The 21448-nt window shown below is 47.7% G+C and overlaps 2 protein-coding genes across 3 annotated transcripts in view; one reads left to right on the top strand and one right to left on the bottom strand.

Moving 5' to 3' along the window:
- RAPGEF1 (Rap guanine nucleotide exchange factor 1) overlaps window positions 1-4358 on the top strand; it is a 120181-nt gene extending 115823 nt beyond the window's left edge. Inside the window, exon 27 of the mRNA XM_073314829.2 lies at window positions 103-4358. Within this exon, the coding sequence (XP_073170930.1) occupies window positions 103-253 (151 nt within the window). The 3' untranslated portion in view covers window positions 254-4358. The remainder of the gene's footprint in view (window positions 1-102) is intronic.
- On the bottom strand, window positions 4289-19541 carry PRRT1B (proline rich transmembrane protein 1B). 2 transcript variants are annotated; one of them, XM_073314828.2, is made up of 4 exons: window positions 19252-19541; window positions 13018-13448; window positions 12198-12338; window positions 4289-4437 (listed from the first exon to the last, which is right to left on the bottom strand). In XM_073314828.2, exons 1-4 carry the CDS (start codon window positions 19265-19267, stop codon window positions 4312-4314), a joined length of 714 nt encoding a protein of 237 aa, XP_073170929.1. In that variant the 5' UTR covers window positions 19268-19541; the 3' UTR covers window positions 4289-4311. The 2 variants fall into 2 exon arrangements, with proteins under 2 accessions (XP_073170929.1, XP_078705242.1); XM_078849116.1 differs by lacking the exon at window positions 4289-4437 and adding an exon at window positions 9873-11174 and having other exon boundaries at window positions 19252-19507.
- Window positions 19542-21448: the final 1907 nt, after the last annotated feature.

Below are 21448 nucleotides of genomic sequence, written 5' to 3'. Positions count from 1 at the left end.
ATGTATTTCAGACCAGATAGTTTGGGATTGCCCTAATTAAGGGGTGGTTCTCGGGGTAAACTAGCTGCAATGTTAATTGTAGTGTTCTCTCTGGTTTTATAGACATTACGACGTCAAGAGAAATGACGATATAGTCACATTCTTCAATGACTTCAGTGACCATTTGGCTGAGGAGGCCTTGTGGGAACTGTCTCTCAAAATCAAACCTCGAAACATAACGAGGCGAAAAACAGACAGGGAAGAGAAAACCTAGGAGGAGGAGGGTGTGAGCGAGGAGAATCGCTCTGCAGATGCACCGAGGGCAGCTATGAGACTGGAGTAAATATTTGTACCTGTTACTGGATGACGCACTCTTCCTGTCCAGTTGGTAGCAGTTGCTTGCTTCCTGGGTCTGTGAATATTGGATTCTCTCAGCAGAAGAACTGTGAATGCGTGTGTGTCATAAGACAGCAACAGCCAAGGAAAGAGATCAGCAAATGCTCATTCCACTCTCCTTCCTCCACCTCCCGTGTCTCCATGCCATGAACCAGCTTTACACTTAGGAAGAGAGTGCAGTGGAAGGAAGATCCCTGTAGGCGTGTTACTGGTTTGCCAATTGATGTTTTACATGTGTTCCGAAATACTCTTGCTTTTGTCTTCAAGCCCCAGGGGGCAGCAGCAATAGCTTAGCATCCATGAGCTGCATGTCTGTGGCTCTCAGGGCGCCAATGCAGCAGACACGAATCGTGGAAGCCTCTGTTACCTTCTTGCCTCCCATTCACTGTGGTCATGAATCGCTTTCTCCCCAAGGAAGACGGGGTTGCAGGCGCTCTCTCTGCCAGAGAAGCTCTATTTTGGAAGCGTTTGTGTGTGTTTACAGGGTTATTAAATCTAATTGCCCCAGATCTCTCTGACCTTAATGGGAGGAAGGCAACCACCACAGATATGGAAGAGGCACTGAAAACATGGGCAAGGAATGCTGTATCCAGTCATTATCATGTCCCCCATCACCTCCAAATCTCATTATTTAAAAAGATGGTCACTCTCCCAACTCTGGGAAGGACTAGCCAAGGTACTGTGGCTCAAGTGTCGTGTGAGCCTGTATCCCTTAGTGATGGTACTAGCTACTGCACAGTAAATACTGTAGTATATAAGACTGTCCATTTGTAAATACTAGTATTTAGATTCCATGGAGGGCGGGGACTGATGCATGTCAAAATGCCAATGGCTTTAAAGGAAAACAAGTGCAAAACAATATGTATAAATCCACAACTAGTGAAAATGTCTTTCCGAGTGCTGGAATAAAGGAGGCTTGGGGCAGCTGTGTCTGGAGCAGAGTACAGAGGTGACATCTGGAGCCAGGAGGAATATTTCCAGAATTTTAAATGCTAAGGTGCAAAGGAAAGGGCATGTGTTCAGTGCTAAGACTGGTCATCCTCTCTCCCTCACCCACCTCACTTGGGGTTGTTGCCAGAACTGTTTATTGAACTCCCTCTGCATAACCTTTGGTGCTGCATTTTGTGATCTTAGCATTGGAAAAGACAGAAGGCAGCTTTGGAGCTGGCAAAGCTCTGTCCCCAGTATAGTCAAGATTCAGTGGGACACAGGCAACCCTGCATGTCACGGGGAGTTAGCATGTCATGTACCATGTTAACCCTGATCTGGTCCGTGTGCCTTATTCAGTTTCTCTACCCCTTCTCCCCATGGTTGTGCCCTCAGATGAGCAGTCCTTTCCACCAGCGCAGCTAGGACTGGCCAATTCACACAAAACCTTTCTGTCCTTCATCAACTGTTTACAGTGCTGGTCATATTTTCAGGAATATGTTGTAGATTTTAATCAGCCTTGCAAGGCCTATTTTGGAACTACTTTGCGTAGTTTGCCTGACAGTGAATCACTGTGTTTTATAGCGAACTCTAGCAAAACCCTTGCAGCTTCTCGGGATGTAAGTCTTAGGGAGTGTATATAGGAGCTTCTCCCAGCAGCATCCTTAACTTCCTTATCAAGAGCCATTCAGTGTTTGCTAAGCGTACCTTGTTCTGAGTGAATCAGAGTTACAAAACCCTTCCTTCTTCACACTTATTGCAGAGTCTTTCCTTGTCCCTTTTGTTAAATGGCAGCTTTGACTGACAATCTGTGTGACACCAGCTGGAGTCACAACCCATATTGTTTGGTTTATAGTATTATTTAAAGCTATACATCTTTTTTAAAGAACACTCTAAGCAGAAGATAATGGGCTTGTCTCCACACAAACCTGCACCTGTTTAACTGAAGGTATGTTTTTAAACCAGTTTGGGTAGACACTTCTATTTCAGTTTGAGTGGCTCATGTCAATTTAGCTTAAGTAAATTCTTTCCTGGCGTAAGCTAACCTGAAATAAGAGTCTCTACGCAGACTATTGCTCCAGTTTAACTAAATCCATTTTTAAAGTGGTGTGACTTTCTCGGGTAGACAAGCCCACAGTCTCCTAGGCGCAGGATTAATTTTCTGTGCATATGCAGCATTCTTGCTTGCTCCTGACATACCTCTACTTGTCTTTGCCATGTTACAGGCCGAACCATTCCGAACACGAATGGCTAGCTAGGGAGAATGCATGAAACGATTATTCCGTCAATGCAGCTGTATTTCATATAAAGGGAATATAGGGGGGACCCAGACGCCAACAGACTGTTCCCGGCTGGATCCATGCAGCCGCTAGAAAGGGTAGTCTGAACAGTCCGAGAGGAGAAGCCTCTCAATACTGAAGGCCCTGAATCTGAAAAAGAGAGAAATTTAACAAGTTTATAAAGCTAGATTTGTTGTTTATGTAACTAATCTGTGTGTGTTATCGAGCTGGCTACTTTGCATGGTAAAGTCTTTGCGATCTGTGAAACAGCAAATACAATCCACCTCTTGTGCAAGATCCTCTGCTGTTTGGTTCTGAACATGTCACTTTATTATTTAAGGTGTGTGCTGTAGCATAGGTGATTTATAGCAGTATTTTGTGTGGTTGTGTTGCTAAAATTGTCCTTTCATTTCAGTGTGTTCCAGCGTGGTTGTGTGTGTGTATGTGTGTGTGTTGTGCCCCTTGTGGGTTAAAGTCTGAGACTGGCACTGTCCACCTGTTGGGGGGGCGGGGGAGAGACCTCAGCAGGCAGACGCACCTCAGTGGAAATGCACCTTGTCCTAAAAGCTGCCCCACAGATGCTCACGTCTTTTCTGGCCTTTCCGTGTAACTGTTTCAAGTCCCTGCCTTGCAACTAAACTGCAGACAAGACCCCTCTGAAAGGAGCACAGACGGAGATAAGACTGCCCATCCACATACAGCCAGCTCCTAGTGAAAAGCAAGCCACTGGTGTGTTTGCTGCTTGCTACATGGCTGCTGTGAGATCATTGCTTGACTGCTGGCTGTGCAAATAACCACCTGGGAGAGGGCAGTTGATTGACAGCTGCTGCTGTGACCCGAATCCCATCAACACAGTACCTCCGGCAAAGACAACTCTGGAGAAGAAAAACCTGGGACTTGATAATCGCCCTGTTCTGTTGGTTCCCTCTGAAGCATCTGGCACTGGCCACTGTCGGAAAACAGGATACTGAGCTAGATGGGCCGTTGGTCTGACCCAGTAGGGCCATTCTTATGGCTCTTTGAGGACATCCCTGTGTGATACTCAGAGTGCTGGCTTTCCTGTCAATTTTAGGTTTGTGCGTGTTGTTTTGATGAGTAGTGGGGCTGCCTTGGCAGAACTGGGGTGACTCACTTTGTGGACAGGCAGTGGAGCAGCAGAATGAGCAGTGCTTTTGGGGAGGGGCACCAGAACGTTCTCATCACATGTACAAACGAGCTTCAGTAACATCTTGGTTCCCTGTCAGTGTCAGGCCTAGCAGTTCTGTGGGTGTGAAGAGTTCACTCCTCTACTCTAATACTTCCCTGTGATCAGAAGCCGGGTGCTTCAGCTGTCTGCAGAACTGCAAATGTAATGGTCAGTCACGCCTCTTGCAGGTAGAGTCCTTAGACCATTTCCCCTCTGGGAGGAGTGGGGGATGTTAAAGCATTGACTGAACAGTCAGACAGAGGCCAAATAAGAGATGACGCCAGTTTGTACATTACCGCTGTGATGACAGCAGATCTATCTGGAGTTGTGGAAGGGAGCCCTGTGTTACCTGAACTCTGCCAAGCCACCTGCCAGCCATGCTGACCCCAAGTCTCTCCTGCCATCCCAGAATGTTACATTGTATTATCTATTTACCACTAAGCCAATCCTGATAGTGACAACCTCCTGCAAACATTTCAAACCTGTAACTTTTATATTAAAGCAAAATAAATACCGATAAAGAATCCAGCCTAACGATCATGTTTACAGTGCATGCAGCAGTCTGCGGATTAAAGTGACAATCGAATCCACTTCTGCTGGTGTGGCCTCGTATTTTCTGTGTTTTTCCTCTGTCTGGGTCTCATTCTTCAGTTGGCCTTCCGTTTTCTCCTGGTAAAACACACACACATCTCAGAGCCAGAACATTTTTCTTCCCCCTCCCTCCCCAGCTCAAGCTTATTCATTGGCACAGAATTAGGGGTGCTTTCCAAGGAGCCCTCCATGAGGTGCCACTTACCCCCTGAACATCCATATTCACATAGCCAATAGGAGGAGGGGATCCACGATAGAACACGTGAAGAAGGATGTGTGTATGTTGCAGCGTAGCTGTGAAAGTGGCGCTGTGACACTCTGCACAAGCCTATAAATAATTGCTCCTAAGGCATGGATTGCTGATAATGTGGTGCTCCTGCTCTATTTCAGTCCTGGATAAATTTCAAAATTCCACTGGAAATAATCTGCATCTGCCAGATTGGAGTGTAGGATGCTCAGACACTGACCGAGTCGCATACCAAAAGCAACGCTAAAGACAGATGGTCTTACAGGGCGTGACACATGGTATGCCACATCAGAGCTGGCTGGAAAAAAACACTCCCTCTGGCAGTCAAGAGTTGCTGCTTTGGGAGAGGAGAGAGAGAGAGACCCTGCACACACAAACTGTGTCTCTGTCTGCACCATAGTCAGTATAGTGTGTGTGTTCATTTTACCCTTACTATAAGGCAAAGAAAGGATGGCCTAATGTTTTGAAGTACAGACCTGGGAGTCAGCTCTCCTGGGTTCTATTTCCAGTTGTGTCACTATTTCATTCTGTCCTTCTGCAAGTCATTTCACCTGGCTGTGTCTCACTGCCCACAACTAAAATGACTACTCTAGAGGGAGGGTGTTAGGCTTGCTTCATGAAGCATTTGGAGATCCTCTGATGGAAAGCACTATAGGAGCGTCAAGCATTGTCTGTCCTAATCAGAATCGCAGCCCATTTCTATGCATGCCTCATTTTTCTGTTTAGAAGTGATCTGTTCTTCAGACAACGTAATAATTTTTGCTTCTCAGAGTTCGCTTAGCCCCTTGTATTTCATGCCCAAATGGCTGTGTAACATGAGCTCAGCACTTTTAGGCGGTTGCCATGTTCCACTGCAGAAGTGGCCACATTTCAGTGATGGGCAAAGGAGATCTCTGTCTTATCCCGTAACTTCCTCACAGAAATATTGATACTCCCACCTTCTTGTCAACTGTTGGGAATGAGCCACATCCACCCTAATTGAATTGGCCTCGTTTTAGCACTGACCCTCCACTTGGTAAGGCAACTCCCATCTTTTCATGTGCTGTATATTTATACCTGCCTACTTTTTGTCACTCCATGCATCTCATGAAGTGGGTTATAGCCCATGAAAGCTTATGCCCAAATAAATGTTAGTCTCTAAGGTGCCACAAGTACTCCTCGTTGTTTTTGCTGATACAGACGAACATGGCTACCCCTGTTGAGAGCTCATTGACATTTTAAGGGCTTAATCCTGCAAGGGGCCAAGTGTTCTCAACCCTCACTGACACTTCGTGGGAGCTGTGGGTAACACCTGGCAGCCTTGAGAGGTGATGTGAAATCTTGTGATGAACCATGCTGTAGAAGTGCATAGCAGTAGTGCTTCCCTAGGGCTGAAATATGCTCTTATTTCTCTTTCAGGTGTTTCCCTCTTTGCTTTCAGTTGTTAGCAGTTAGGTTCACTCTGACATAAAGCTGCTGCCTGGACCAGGATCCCATTGTGCTAGGGGCTGTCCAAACAAAACAAAGCCAGTCCCCCCACCTCCCAAAGAGCTTAACATGTAAGTATAAGACAAGAGACAACAGGTAGATCTAGACAGATGCGGCGTACAAGGAAACAATGAGATGATATTGGTTGGCCTAACAATTAGTGGTGTCAGCACAGCGGCAAACTCCATGGGTGGTGGTGACTGGGTGATTACCCAGTGCAGGCATGTCATCGTTGCCAGTTTCTCAGAGTCCTACATCTGAATGTCTAAAGTGGGATTGAAAGGGGATACAGGAGATGTTAACAAACGACAAGGGCAGGACCTGCAAGGACCTGGTCTCTGTTTCTAGGCCTAGGGCCACATGATGACTGTGTCACCTTTTGAACTTTTTTTTAGTCTCTGCTAAGGATCTCCAGGTGCTCTCCAAACAACTCAGCCTTACAGCGCCTCTTCCACAGGTGGGAAAACTGGACCGCTGAGAGTTGTAGCAACTTCCTCAGTGTCGCCACAAGTACGGCACAGAGCTGGAAAGAGACCCCAGGAGTCCTGCCTGCTAATGCAGGGGTTGAGCGGGATGATGAGGGCAGTGTGGGAGCTTTAAAGGCTATTCAGCCATTAGAATTGTGGGTGTTTGTTTTTATTTTATTGTAATAATCTAGAGGCTCCCAGAGTTTGGGCGAGACCCTTCTAATATAGTTTAAAATAAGTGCTGCCAAAAGCAGATGGGGGCAGCCTCAGCCCTCTGTCAGATAATGGAGTCGTTTGTGTTTCCCACCTGTGTTAAACTCAACGAAATAACCTCCTTCCAAGCGCATCTCTGAAAACTGCTTTAAGAGAGGAGAGAAACATGCAAACCTGAGGGGGCTGCTGTTTCCACGGTGATTAATAGCCTTTGTCTCTCACCTTCCTACATACAGGTGGTTTAAATAAGCAGCCTAGCCAGGGAGGAAAAGTGCTTTATCCCAGCTGGCAAAGAGAAGCCATTGGGGTGGTTCAGGGGGTAGCTCTGCTGTGTACAGGCCGGGCCCTGGTGGTTTGCAGATTCTGAATAATGAAGAGGTAAAGTTCCTGTTCTGTTTCTGTGTAAAGCCTGGACCGCAGGACTATGGGGTGGTGACTTGGGAGGCTGCCTAATACGCAGCTGTACAGGGCCGGGGATGCAAAGCTTCATAGCAATGGCTGGAGAGTTTTGCCTTCTGGGTGGTACAGGTCAGCGGAGTTAGAATTATCTTGATTTACAGGGAGATATTTGTTGCGAGTGATGTGAACAATCCTGCTTTACCTGCATTAAGCTCTTTGGAGAAATTGCCGAAAAGATGCTTGTGACGTGCCACTGAACACTGTCTTCCCCTTTTTTCCTGCAAGTACTTCGGAACACGCTAGCTCCGAAAAACAAAGCTGGAGCTGTGTCCTAGTCTTTGAAAATCCTGCCCTCTGCTGGCCAGAAAACTGCATTTCAATTGCAAACCACTTGGTTTTGCAAGTGGACCCACCCTGGCCAGCTTGGATAGGTCACTGCTACAGTAACCTGCAATGTCATTTATTTGTCTAGTTTCAAGGCTTCTCTGTATTATAAGGAAGGTGTCTTCCTACGATCACTGTGACTTCCAGGTATAGTGACCCCATTGCACACTCACTGAAATTCAAGTGTGCTTCTTACTGACGTGCTCCCTGTTCCAACAAGCTAGCTGTGGGGGGATGCAGTGTTGGGCACGCCTACCTTGTGTGGAGGCCTGTACCCTAACTTGTCCAAAGTAATAAAAGTCCAACTCAGCCAGTTACATAACATTGCTTGCAAAAGTTAGACTGGATTAGTCCAAACACAGAGGTCTGTTGAGACCACCCAAGGACTGTGTTAAGACATGACTGGTAAACCAAGGACAATGGAATTGGAAATTAATTAACCACAAATTGATGTTGGGAATTCGGCTTAGCTGGCGAACAAAATAATGAAGGGGATGGGCGATGCCGCCCATCGCTCCCTTTTTGGGGCCCTTAGAGATTCAGAGGGGCATGTCAAAACATCAGGTGTAGATTGAAAAGAATGAGCCCCGCCCCTGGCATCCACCATGATGCTGTTGGGCCTTCATTGTCCTGATCCCGAGATATCCTGATCAGACCAGGCCAGAGAGGGGGACCCAGATGACATCCCCACTCCACTGGCTTCGGCTAAATCCTGAACAGCCCCTGGCATGAGGCTTGGGTTCCTGCTGTCACCCCTCCCTCATGTCCTTTTCCTTCCCCACTTTATTTCTTCTCTTTCCTGTCTCTCTCTGCCTCTATCTAGCAGATGTGTGGCTTAGCTAGCCAAGACAGCTCTGCCTTTTGCAAAACTGCCATGAGCCCGCCATCGGAAACAGCAGCTAAAAGAAATGCCTCAACTTGAACAAATTGGCCCGATTTTGAGTGAGGCTAAGAGCAGCAGCCTGCTCACAAGTGGAAGTCCGCATCAGAGACAGAAGCTGCATGTTCTGTCTCTGCTGTTCTTTTCTGTCCCCTTTTATGCATTTGTTGTGTTTTGTATTAAAGCAAGAAGTTGACTGGACTTTAACAACCACCGCTCCAGCCCATCTCAACTATTTTTCTTTTTCCCAAAAAAGACAGTTACGGTATTTAATACCCTCTAATGGACCATCAGACGGGGGTGTCCTTATGAAAACTCTCCCCAGCTAAAGGAAAGGGTTTAAGGCATACTGACAGCCTTACTTAATACTTCACGTTTCAAATGCTTTAAATGTTTTTTTTCTTCTGTCTCTTTAATGAAAGGTTACAAATGTTTTTAGTTGTGGTTGTTGCCATGGGGTTAAGCAGGCCAAGGTCTCTGTACTCAAACCCCCAAACCATGTTTAACTGTTTAATGTCATACAGAGTCAGGATCATGTAAACACCCTTGACTCTCTGGACCCACTTATTCCATCAGAATTCACACCCCTGTCACACTGTACAAGTGCAAATGGAGCAGCAGAAATCCTGAGACTACAACATTTGGGATGGGGCTGTGTGCAGGGGGCCTGTCATCCTGCAGGAAAGGAGGAGGGTTCTGTGGAAGCTTGCAAAAAGGGCTAAGGCCTATGAAGTCCGAAGAGTGGCTGATGCTGTTTCTTTTCATCATGCTCTGTCGTGGTCACCAAACCAGACAGCCCAACATGCATCTCTCTGGTTCATTCCAGTCTCTCAACATCTGTGATGACACAGTGGCAAACAACTGGGAGGCCCATGTGGGACAGACCTCCCCGCCAGTCCATCTGCCTCTGCACGCGCACGATGTGTGCAGACGCTTCAGTAAACAGCCCGGCGACCCTAGGGGAGGGAGAGACCTCGGCTCCTGCAGTAGGGAGCTGAGCATGTGGTGATTGCTGGAACCTTTTGAATAACAAACAGGCTTTTCCCCTTAAGGCTGGCAGGACAGCAGGCTGCGTAGGTGAGTCTGAGTTTAGGCCATGGCTTACTGCCAGCTGTTTATCCTGAGCCTGCACTTGGGCCTACCCATGCCCTTGGAGCCATCCGTCCTCCTGCAAGTCACATGCAAGGATTTTATTTAAACAATGTTTCATGTGAACACGACAAGGGGATTGACAGCTCTGGGGACTGGCAGCATATCCCCAGCATTGGGAGGGCCCCATCCATGTTTTCCCACCTCAGCCTAAAGGGTCCCCTTCTCGGGATGAAGAGCATAGGAAATGCTAGGCTGTATCAGGCAAGATCTTGTCTCTGACAGTGGCCAGAACCAGTTGCTCCAGGAGAAGGCACAGGAAATGCCATAATGAATAAGCCTGCCCATAAGAGAGTGGTTGATTTTAAAATGGGTCAATGGGGGTCTATGATGTGCGTATAGTTACATATGGAAACATGAGATTTCGACAAACCTGTTTTTTTATTGAAATCTAGAAGCAGCAATGGGGGATATATGGGTCTCTTTTCTTTTCTTTCTTTTTTTTATTAAAGTGTTTTCATATTGACCTTTCTTGGGCCACAATCCCCAGAACGGGTTAAACTGTTCCTGTGAAATCCTGAAATAACACAGCCTTTGTTTTCCTTGCTGGCCGTTTCAAACATAGATTCTGGATGTTAAAAGCTTGCGATATTCAGGCCATCAGGAAGGTGTGTTTCTTCTTCTTCAAGTCCTATGAATTGGAGTGATACCTCCAGATTTTGTGTGCCTAAAACACAATCACAAAATGTGTTGCCATCGGATAACATATAACAGGAGAGACGTTACCTCTTCTCCTGCAGGTGTCTGGGTTGTTTTCTCCAATGATTGACGTGATTCTGCCTTTTCTAGATAGATCATTGTTCAGCACAAGCCACAAAGGAATTCTAGCTAAACTGGGATATCCTAGCAGAGGAGAGAGAGGGTTCTTGTGCTGGCAGCTTCTTTGCCTTCAGCTTGCCAACATTGCACGTTTTCTTCCCACCAAGATGCTGTTCTGGGACTGGAGGCCACAAGCTGTGAATGAGGTGTTGGATGTTGATAAATCATGGAAATGCCCTGGGACACATAGTGTTTTGTGAAGCTGATGTTCAGCTTTTGGATTGCCCCAAGTTATTGAAGCAACGCAGCGGTCAGTCCAGTGGAGCTTGCTCACTTGTCTTGCAGTCCCCTGGGGCTGGATGAGGCAGGTGGGTTGCTTCCATGCTAGCTTTGGGACAGCATCTACGTCGTTGCCATGGTGCTGCTGGTTTGGCTGGGCCTGGCACAATACCCCACAGTCACTGCACTTGAGGAACGGAATGAAATACAATCCCAGGGGCTGGGCAAGCATACACTTGTGCTGCATGGTATTTGCTGGCAGAAAGCATGGCAGCTTAGAGACCCTCTGATTTCCATGCCATCTTGCAGTATCATGGCACTTCTCTTAGCTCACGACTATGTGCTTGCCACGCTCCCCCAGGTGCCGCTGATGATGGTGGTGAGCTCTTCACATGATGCGGCTTATCGTCTCTGGGGTGCTCTATCATACATAAAGGACCACCACTACATAGATGACCCAGCTGATGCACACAAACACTCCAAAGAGCAGGCTGAAGAGAACCAGTGATCGGGCTTTTTTGGATGCTAGCTTGGCTTGGATCAGGTCTCCTCTGTTCAGGGCTGCTCGTGTCTAGGGTTGGGGGAGAGAATGTGGACAATGAGAAGAGAGATGCAAGTTTCTTGCACTTCAAAGACAGTTCTGAGGCCTCCCAAACAGAGGACCCTGTTTCCCTGTAAAAAGCTTTAAGCATATCTGATAAAAACCGAAGGCACTAACTATGACTAATGAAGAAGAAAATGGATGAAATTTCAGACCATCAAAGGCTCTGACTATGGATCCATGCAGAAAACCAGCAGGCACGGTCAGCACCCTTCCCAAAAGCCCTTTTGTTGATAAGAAAGAGCATTGGTTATCTATCCAAAGTGCAGCAAGATGCACCAGGCTGTCTTTCAACCACCAGCTTATTCACCCTGTCAGACACACAGGAGTACATTGTCTGGCCATAATGACCCATGTACAGATATGTATGAACTAAGCAGCCATGGGATGACCAGGGCATTATTTTATTTCCAGAGCTCTGGGCTAAGTATGTGTAGGGCTTTACTTCACAGAGCGCAGTCCGCATTGGGAATTCTCTGCCCCATGAGGTATTTGCAGAATCCATGTTACTAGGATTCAAGGAGCAAATAGACAATTAGTTGGGACTCCTAGTATAAATGGGAATTGGAAGTTTAACCATGGAGCTGGGTGGTCACATGCACCATGCTGAACTGATCACCAGATTTGGAGAGGAAAGGAATTCTTCCTGCCTTCCCACATCCCAAGCACCTGTTGACAGGGGCCTTGTTGACCGGTACAGCCATCCGTTAGGGCGTTAAGCAGAGCTTTCTTAGGATCATGTGAGCATATCCTTACAGCTGACAATCAATGTCCCTTGGATAAAGTGGGGCATGGGGAAAGAATCCCAGTGAAATGAACATGTAACTGGTGCCTAGCAACTGGAGTGCTTCTTGTCAGTGCTGCCAATTGTTCTGTGTAACCAACCACATTCCTAACTAGGTGAATAAACTATATTAAGCACAGGGACCCCTCATCCCTCCTCCAACCAAGGTCAGAGAGCGCAGGCCACAGGGAGGAAAGGGCACATCCTACCTCATGGGAGTAGACAAGGGCGATCACCCCCGTCAATAAGCAGCAGAAAATCGTCACCAGCACCGACTCCACCATATAATCTTTGGGCGGACGCCTCCTCTCTGCTGCTCCTGGAAGCCGACTGGCAGGAAGCCCGTTGTACTGCAACACAGAGCAAAGAATTCTGGTAATTCTTGAACACAGGTGATGTGGAGAGAGTGATCCAAGGACAAAGGGTCACTGCCTTGGGAATCCCTTTGCTGTGGAATTGCTGGAGTTGCAGATTGGAGAGGACCCATGTAGGTCAACCCACTCCCTCTGAGGGATTGCTCCTTATGCTATTTATTTCATTGTCATTCACTCCAGATTTCCAGGTCTCAAGCCTTGGGGCTTCCACCATTTCCTTTGGGAGGCAATTCTGCATCATCCTTTTCTAGGACTTCTGGGAACTCTCTGTGCAATGTACAGACCTGCCTGTTTACAGACCTGCCTGTTTACATACCATCTGCTGGCTTCCCCTTCTGACCCTGCTGCTGGAGGCTGAGCTGGGACTAGCCTACAAGTGGCTCAGTCCATGCAGTCACTTTGCACTGCATGTACTCAAGGCTGGCCCAGCTGTCTGCTTTGGGCAGTATGTGGATTCTCTGCCTTCTCCTTCCCCCCCAAAGGCCATGCGTTGGTGGAAGATTGGCCCCAGGCAGGAAGCTCATGCATGGGATATGACAGCCTAGGTAACTAATCTGTAGCATGCTGGTAACCAGTGAGAGAGAATGGGGGGACTGCAGGATAGGGACGAACATTACACTCAATAGTCATGAGAAGTGCTACTGTGGTTACATACAATAGTGTATGGGAAGGAGCCAGGAGGTAAATTCTGCTGCAAAGGTCCTGGCTGGTACATGATGGGCACTTGTCCTGAGACGGCCTGGAAAGGTGGGTACATCAAGTGAGCAGTCTTTGGGTCTGGAGGAGAATAGGGTGGGGGATCCCCAACAAAGCTTGTGTTGGTGACTCCTGAAGTGCACTTGGGTTCTTGCCCATCACCTGCAGGGAGGCTGGGCTCGACCGCTGTACTTGTGAGTCCACAAGAAGAGGTGCTGCCAGCACAGTCCTGCTGCCCCAGGCCTGTAATCCCTCCTCTGCTGTGGTCTGGAGTGGCACCCCAGGCTGGCCCCATCGCTCCCTCCACGCTGGCATTGCCTCTCTCCAGGGGCTCGCAGCTCCTCAGTCCCTCAGTCGAGGTGCAGGAGAGGTCGCCTTCCGTCTCTGGCCCTTTGAAGAAATTGCAGCAAAGGTTAAAGTGAGTGACAGGCACTTGCTGGTATTGTTGGTCTAAGGAAGTGAAGATTCCTCATTCCAAAGTGCTCAGACATGCCTCACAAACTAACGCGACTTCCACGAAGAAGAACGGCTCTACATGGAGCTGGGCAGCCAAAACAGCTCATCCTCACGTTCGTGCTGTGGGCCTCCTAGGTCCCTTCCACAGACAGGCCCAGCCAAATAAGAGCCGCCCTTGAACTGACCCAGACTGTCAGCTTGCAGTGAGACATTAGCTTTGTTTTTCTCCTGTGCCACAAGCAGCTGTGCTGAGATATTGTGGGGGCGCTGGGAGACCAGAAGCAACAGGCTTCAGAAATCTCGGGACACGTTGTTCTCTGGAGGTTTCCAGCTCAACCCTATTGGCCCAGGAGAGGGGCTTATTCAAATCTCAGAACCTCTAGAGGCCTGGCTGGGCACAATGACTTCTGCTTTTACTCAGTACTCATGAATCAGCCCAATGCATTAGAATTGCCGTCAACACGGTGTTTGTGTACCTGTCTCAGGCCAAGTGAATAGCAAAGACAGAGGTGGCTGTTACAGCGCTGTAAATACTGATTGACAAGAACAGAAGAATCTCAGTGTAATTGCACCTCATTCGCTCCTTGAACTGAGCATCAGCCTGTTGTTTCCAAGGCTCCGCTAATGTAGAGTTTATTTCATACCAGATCTGGTTGTTTAATCACTGCTTGGTGGCCTTACTGCCTTTTTTCCTCTGCCCTGTTTTTTTGTTGGAGGCTTGCTAACGGCAGCATGGCTCTGCATACCAGGGGATGTTTTCTTTTTAGTAGGAAATAACCGCAGGTTCTTCTTGGAGAGGGGAGAAGAAGGGAGTTGACAAACGAAAAAAAATTCGGTGTCTTTTTGGAAACTGTTATCATAGCCTGTTGATATGTGAAATTAAAAGTGCTGTTGAAAACATGATGGGGTTATTTACATGTGACTCAGCACAGAAAGTTGCGTGACTTCATGTATATGATCTACATACATGGGGACAACATGTTCTGGTGGTTTGTAATATTACTGGGGGTGATCCAATTAACATATTATACCAAAAAACCCAGTGTGTCCATACCATCCTGGACAACTCTGTCAGCTGCCATTGTGCACCAAATCTCAGCTCATGGTGATTTTTCAAGACGGCAGAGGGACAGTGGTGCTATGTAGCTATGCTGCCACGCCACCTTCTCGTGTAGTGCACCTTTTAGATTTTAAAGGACTCTGCCTACATACAAAGACAGCTGTCCTTTGACTCTGAGGGGCTGCGGCTTGTTGCACAGGAGACTCACACGCTGTGCTCTCTCCTGCAGTGTTTGCATTTATACTTGTTGTTTTTATTTAAATGGGCATAAATTATTGTGCTTAGCCTATACATTAATTACTAACGCTTACCATATATAAATGCTTTTATAAATGGAATGCACTGCACAGTTAAATAATTCCCATAATGCCCGTACGCTGTGGGTAGATAAGTGTTCTTTATCTTCATTTTATAGGTGGGGAAGCTGCTACAGCAAGGCGAGGTAGCTTGTGCAAGGCCACATGGTGAGTCAGTCACATATCCGGTAAGATCACTACAATTTGGGGCCTGCTGATTAGTATCTGTAAATCTCCTTTCCCCCATTCTAGGAGAAGGGTGTCTGCAATAATAATGCTCTGCCCCATAAGCAAACGCCTGAAAAAGGAAGTGACCTGACAGAGCAAAAACCTTCTCAGTGGCTGCTCTGGAGTGCAATGGCACTTTGGTCCAAGGTGCAATGCGTTGGGCTATTGAAATGTCACTGTGGGCCCAGCTGCAGCTGGTGGTTTCTGAGAGCATAGCTGGGCATGTGACACTTTAAAATGAGGCAGTGTTGTTGAAGGGAATCTGGGACTCTTGGGTTCCATTCCCTGCTCTGCGACTGACTTTACTGTGAGTCAGTGGGTTTCTACTCTTCATGGCCTTTGGTGTCTCAAGACAAGAATTAAGTTTGAGTATCGCTGTGGGCGGGCTGAGTCTCAGCTGAGCGGGGTTGTATCCCACTGATCTTCCAAGGGGGTGGGAGGGGATCTAGAGGAGGAAGAAAACCTTCTGGCCAATATGTCACTGTTGCTGTTAAGGGGAGGTCTATGCTAATGGCGTGTCTGGCATTGTGTTCTCAAAGAGAGAAGACATGAACTCATCCCGTGTGACACTGGGCAAGTTGCACCCTCTCCATGCCTTGGTTTCTCCATTTTTAAAATGGAGGGAATGATCTCTTACTTGGGTGGGAGGTCTAGGGAGGGTTGGTGACACACTTTGAGATCTCCAGAAGAAGGGTGCTATATGTGTACAAAATGCCATCACTGTCTGAATAATCCCCTGCAGGAAATTCTCCATCAGCTGGAAGCCCCTAGAGTCCCATCTTGGATGCCTGGGATTCCAGACAACTAAGGAGAATTAAACCAAACCAAGTCAGGCACATACCCTAAGGCTGCTGCCTGCCTCCTCCCTCCCTAGTGGCTGCCAGCACAGCACAGAAGCCTCATAACAGGTTGTATTGCGGGGCATCAATCTCAGCTATGGAAGAAGAGCCTGGCTTCCACACTTAGCAGGACACACAGCCATTGGAGCATGTCTAATTGGGGCTCTCACCTGAAGCTGGGACCTGCCAAGGAGAGTGAGAGGCCCAGCACCTGTCCAAACTGGGCCACCTCCCTGGTGTGAAATCCTAGTCAGTCCTTGGCTCAGGTTCCAGGACTTAGAGTTGGTTGCTGGTTTGTGCTGAGAGTGAGAGTCTGTTCTGGCTGCACTTCAGCAGGAGGGACCTGGGCAGAACCACCCACCCTAAGAGCTTTGGGTCAAGACAGAAGTGACCCTTCCTGCCCCAGGGACCTGCGAGTGCAATGAAATGTCTTGAAAATGGCCCTGACCCTGTAAGAAATTCTGCGTTGAATATTAAAGCTCTAGAGGGCCTAGAACCGCCCTCCCTAGCACCCAGAAAATTTTTAGGCCTTGCCCAATTTCTGTGGCCTGGTCAAGCAGGATAAACCCTCATCCCAGCTGACTGGATCTCCCCATGCACCTTCAGCTCTCCGTCGGGGGATTTCCTGCTCAGTATCTACCATAACATAAACCACAGCCTTCCTGCGGTTCAGCCACTATAAACACCACATGCTGGGCTGATATAGAGAAATAAATAAAAGAGCTGGGGTAGGTTAGCATCTGGCCTGACGGGGGAGGCGTGTCAGAGCAGAGCAGGCCCTGTGGAGTAGCTGTTCCTAGGCCAAAGAGTAGGTGCTCACCAGATTTCGTGTCAGTACCAGAGGCCAACAAACATCCATGGCTCCTTCTGAAGGGAGAAGTATCCCAAGGCTGGGTGTGTTCTGCAGAGTGACAGGTCAGCTGCCTGAGCAGAGCAGAGCAGAGTAGGGAGCACCCCTGGATGGCCGCTAGGCCCATCCAGCTGTAGCTTCTATCTTTAGTTCTTTTGCTAAGAGAGAACCTACTCCTGGGCTTTGACTCTCCCCTCTGGAGGAGAGGAGCAACTGTAAAGAAATCCAAGTAACATCCAGCCCTTCATTAGTGGTTTATATTGCTAGGTTTGTGAGTGACTATTCCCTCTCCTCCAGACCTCTGAGAGATAAGGCAGCAATGACTCTCCTTCCTACATGGAGATACCGAAGCAAGGAGGCTACATGACTTGCCCAAGGTCAGTGCTTGAGTCAGTGTCAAAGTTAGGACTAGCCCTCAGGAGTCAGACTATTAATTGAAAACAATGTCCAAATGAGAGAGAGAGAGAGACGCCTGCCTGCCAGCCACCCACCCCACACTAGAGCACTTCTCTGGAACTAGAACAGTGGGGGAAATGGATATTTTGGTAGTTCTGAAAAATCAGAGAAAAAATCATTTTGGGTCAACCCAAAAGTGAAATTTTCCAGTTCAGCAAATCAAAAAGTAAATAAATAAATTTAGCTCAGTTGGGGTCGAGCTAAATGTTTTGTTTCAATTTTGAGCTCCCCACCCCACTCCTTTTAAATTAAAGAAATAAAGGTAATTTTAAAAAGGTGTTTCCAATCAAAAAGTCAAAATGTTTTGTTTCAAAAATGACAAAAAATGTTTTGACTTTTGCAGATTTTTTTATCAGCTAAAATAAGTTGCCAACATCAACATGACTTTGTGAAGTGTGTCAATTGACTCGAATCTCCCCCCACCCCCCAGAGGAAAAAAGTTATATTTGCTCAGACTGTATGTCCTCCGGTCTTTGAGTGAGCTCCTTGGGACCCTCCTTAATGAGACGCAGCAGTAGGGTGCCCCCAACACCCAGCTGTGCCAGGGAAGGAATCGGTCGCTTATGCTGACTTCTCCATTCAGGCCCTCTGGGGGAAGCATGATGCTCTGGCAGCAAGACCACATGCATCCCCCATAGCAAGTGGGTCCAAGCTGCAGAACAGCTGTAGATAGGGCAATCCTCAGATGGTACTGCAGGGAGACACAGCATCCTTATCCTGCGCACACCTTACAGCAGTCTGGCTACTGCAGGGGCTGCACCTGTGTACCATGGCTGCAGTGTGATCGTGGCATTGGGATGTCACTGGGCCTGCTCCTCGGCACCTGGCCTTATATTTGATGTTCAGTGCCACACAGAATGGATTCACGTGTTTTCTCTCTAAATCCAATGAAATTCAGGGGTTCCCCAGGAGAGCAGCTGGAACCCAGCTGTCTCGACTGAGTTTTGCTCAAAAGTTGTGATGTTTGTTCAAACCCAAAACTCTGCGGGGGACTCCGTGTAGCTCCAAACCAGCTAGACCTCTGCCTGATTCCCACTTGGCTTAGCAGCGTGCCTCATGGATACACCTGTTCACATGTGTCCCCATGCCCATGACCCACCAGGTGGTTGAAGAGCCACCTACAAACAGCCTGTGCTTGAAGCTGCAGCTCCTTGAGGCTCCATATAGACCTGGAGGAGAAAGAACCTGTCTGAGTTGCTCTCCTATCTGGCCCCAATTCTTGGGGCAGAATTTCCTCTTGGAAACTAGGCATTGGGTTTTGGCTGCAATTCCTGAGGGAGGGGATTGCCTGCATGCTGTTTGTGACCACCTTTGTCCAAGGGCTGTTGTAGATAGTGTAAATACCCAGATTCCATGCCACTGGTTTCTCCTGTTAGGAACCTGACTGGCAAGGCCCTGAAATCTGCTGCAGCTCGACAGTGTGAGAAGTCACTCCCCCTCTTTGGTGACTGGGAGCTCCCAGCCACATGGAAACTCTCCCAAACATGCACAGACCAACTTCCTCCTTCCCCACAAAACACTATGCATCGCTTTGTGAATCAGAAAAGAGCTCTGGCAGCTGGTACTAGTCTCTAATGTGCTACTCTCCAGAGGGGGGTTCTCTTTACATGAACTAATAATGTAAGAGGTAACATGCTCTGAGCCTCGTCTGGGAACCTGGAATTCCTGAGTTTTATTCCTGGCTCTGATGCTGACTTGCTATATGACCTTGAGTCAGTTGCCAAACTCCTCCTGTGCCTCAGTTTCCCCATCCGTGGCAGGGAGATTATGGTATTTTCTTAGCTCACAGAGGAGATTGTATAACTCTTGGTAGACCCTAGTTTGCTACGAACTGCACAGACTACAGGGGTCTCCCACCTCCAGACACAACCAAATGCAGTTGAACTGGCCCTTATAGAGCTGAGCACTTGCCTTCGAGCCACCCAAGTGTATGAAGAGCAATGTCCAGGCATTGTGCAATGTCCAAGCATTGTTTACTCCGCCCAAAAGAAATGAAAGTTCACGTTACCTGAATCAGTGGTCATTCTTCTCGCTTCTTAGTCAGTTTCACTCCAGACTATGCTGGTGAGCGACCCAAAGCAGAGCAAAGATTCCCTTTCAGTGGAATCAGCTGTTCTTAGGAAACTCTATTGAGCTATCTATGCTCCTGATCTAGAGAGAGAGTCCTCTTCCTGCATTTCCCTAGGGAGTGACTGTCCCGTGAACTAAGCCCTGTGCCTCCTTCCCTGCTCGGATTTAGTTTCCTGGGGCTGAGTTGAGCTTTATTAATAATTGACAAGCTTGTTTGCAGATGACTGTGTACACAAGGGCAGCGCAGCTCCTGTGCCATGGTGTTCCCAGCCAGGCCAGGCTGTACCAGTATCTCCCTGCTCCTGGGGGCGGGGTGGGAGTGGGGGGGGATGAAGGCCAGATGCAGTGAGACCAGCCTTCCCTATCTACCCTGGCAGAATGAGCATAAGCCTGTCAGAGCCTGCTCCAGATAAGGGGATACAATAGAGGGGGAGGGACACCCCCCAAACAGGCCACAAAGCCCTTTGAACTGTAAATACCTGTTGGAGCCAAATCATACTAAATAACTGTGACTGGGAGCCAGGGCTGGTGTTTCCTTGGCATTTAGACCTGGAATGGGGTGGTGTTGCTGCCTTGAGGAGGGGAAGGGGGGGTTTCTGCCTGAGAGCACTTCAAAGGAGGGACTGTCTTTTAAAAAACCCAATCTCCCCAATATGGACAAAAGAATCACCTTAAATCAGCCCCTTGCATTAGTGTGAAATGTGTCTGGGAAAGGGGGCTTTTTACACAATGCAGCCTGGTGTGTTCCCTGTTCAGTGAGGGAGCAAGCCACTCTCTTCATCTTTACTAAGCAGTGAATTGGTGGTGAGAACATTGAGTAGTGTTGCTGTGAGCTGTTAAATTGCCACTATGTTCCACCCCAGAGATGGCTGCGTTTCCATGGTGTGTGAAGTGAGCCCTTTCATATACAGTTTATAAAATGCTCTTAGAACTGTCTGGGGGAAAGCTGCTGGAGCAGCAGAGGCCATTGTCATTAATTTTGTGTTTCCCATTAGCCGTTTAATGAAAAACAATAAATTGGAGAAATAGGTGGTGATTAAAAAAATCAGCCACAAGAGACTATTGACAAATGAATAGATTCAGTGAGACAAGGGTTCAAATAGAGCCGAGGTAAAAAGACAGACCTAATATCTTGTGTTGCAGCCTCTCCCGGCTGTCAGGGGAGGGGACTATTGTCTGTCATGGACTTGATCCTACAAAACCCTTGTGCACATCAGTGACTTTGCTGACATAGTCAATCCCAGTGACTCCAATGGGACTCCTCACCAAATAAAAGTTACTCGTGTGTTTGCAGGACTGTAACCTCTTTGGGACAGGAGCCCGTCCTTTACATTTGTAAAGTGCTTGCCTGGCATGGAGCCCTGTATAACATCACAATACAGATCCCCACAACTAATAAACATTTGGGGAGCGCACTGGGGGAGAATCTTTTAGTTTCTGAGTGGCAGATGCTGCTGCCACTCAGTCAATGAACAAACGTGAGATGAACTTGTCTTCTCTCTTCACTAAGCACCCTAGAGTAATTGGGGATCACGTGGCTTCTAGACGCCACCATCTTTCATTTCCAGGCAGCCCTCACTGAACTGCAGCCACCTCTGGGGTGAAACACAGCTGCTGTTTTGTGTTTTGTTTTTTTTTAACAGAGCAGAGCAATGCTACATGTATGGCAGTTGTGGCTGAGCTGACATGGGTGGACACTGATTTTGGGAGCTGTGTAGAGTTGGAGGAGCTCTTCTTCCAACCCCAGACAAGCAGAGGTGCTTGGCATTTTTCAAATGAAGTGCATTTTGTCATAAATGGCTTTTTTGTTGCAAAAATAATATTTTTTGTGAAAAGTTGCCAATGTCAATTTTTTTTCCACAAAAAATATCATGCCTTCCCCTTCATTCACTAAAACATTTTACCAAAACCTGGGGTTCTCTAAAGTTTCGGCGACGTCTTCAGTAAGAGTGTTGTAGAGAGCAAAACTTGGGAAATTGTAAAGGTGAAGGGAGATCCAAACTGGATCTGTTTCAAGCCCTTTGAAGTTAAAACAACTTTGTAACGTCTCGTGAAAATAGGCTTAATTTCTTGTCCGGCTCTAAGCAGCAGCAGTCATTATATTGCCTCCCTCGGGGGGCCAAGAGGCTCGGGTC

The sequence above is a fragment of the Lepidochelys kempii genome, chromosome 16, assembly GCF_965140285.1.
Source record: "Lepidochelys kempii isolate rLepKem1 chromosome 16, rLepKem1.hap1, whole genome shotgun sequence".
Lineage (NCBI taxonomy): Eukaryota > Metazoa > Chordata > Testudines > Cheloniidae > Lepidochelys > Lepidochelys kempii.
Note: the sequence above shows the minus strand (reverse complement) of the source record. Positions and strands in the feature narration are given on the sequence as shown.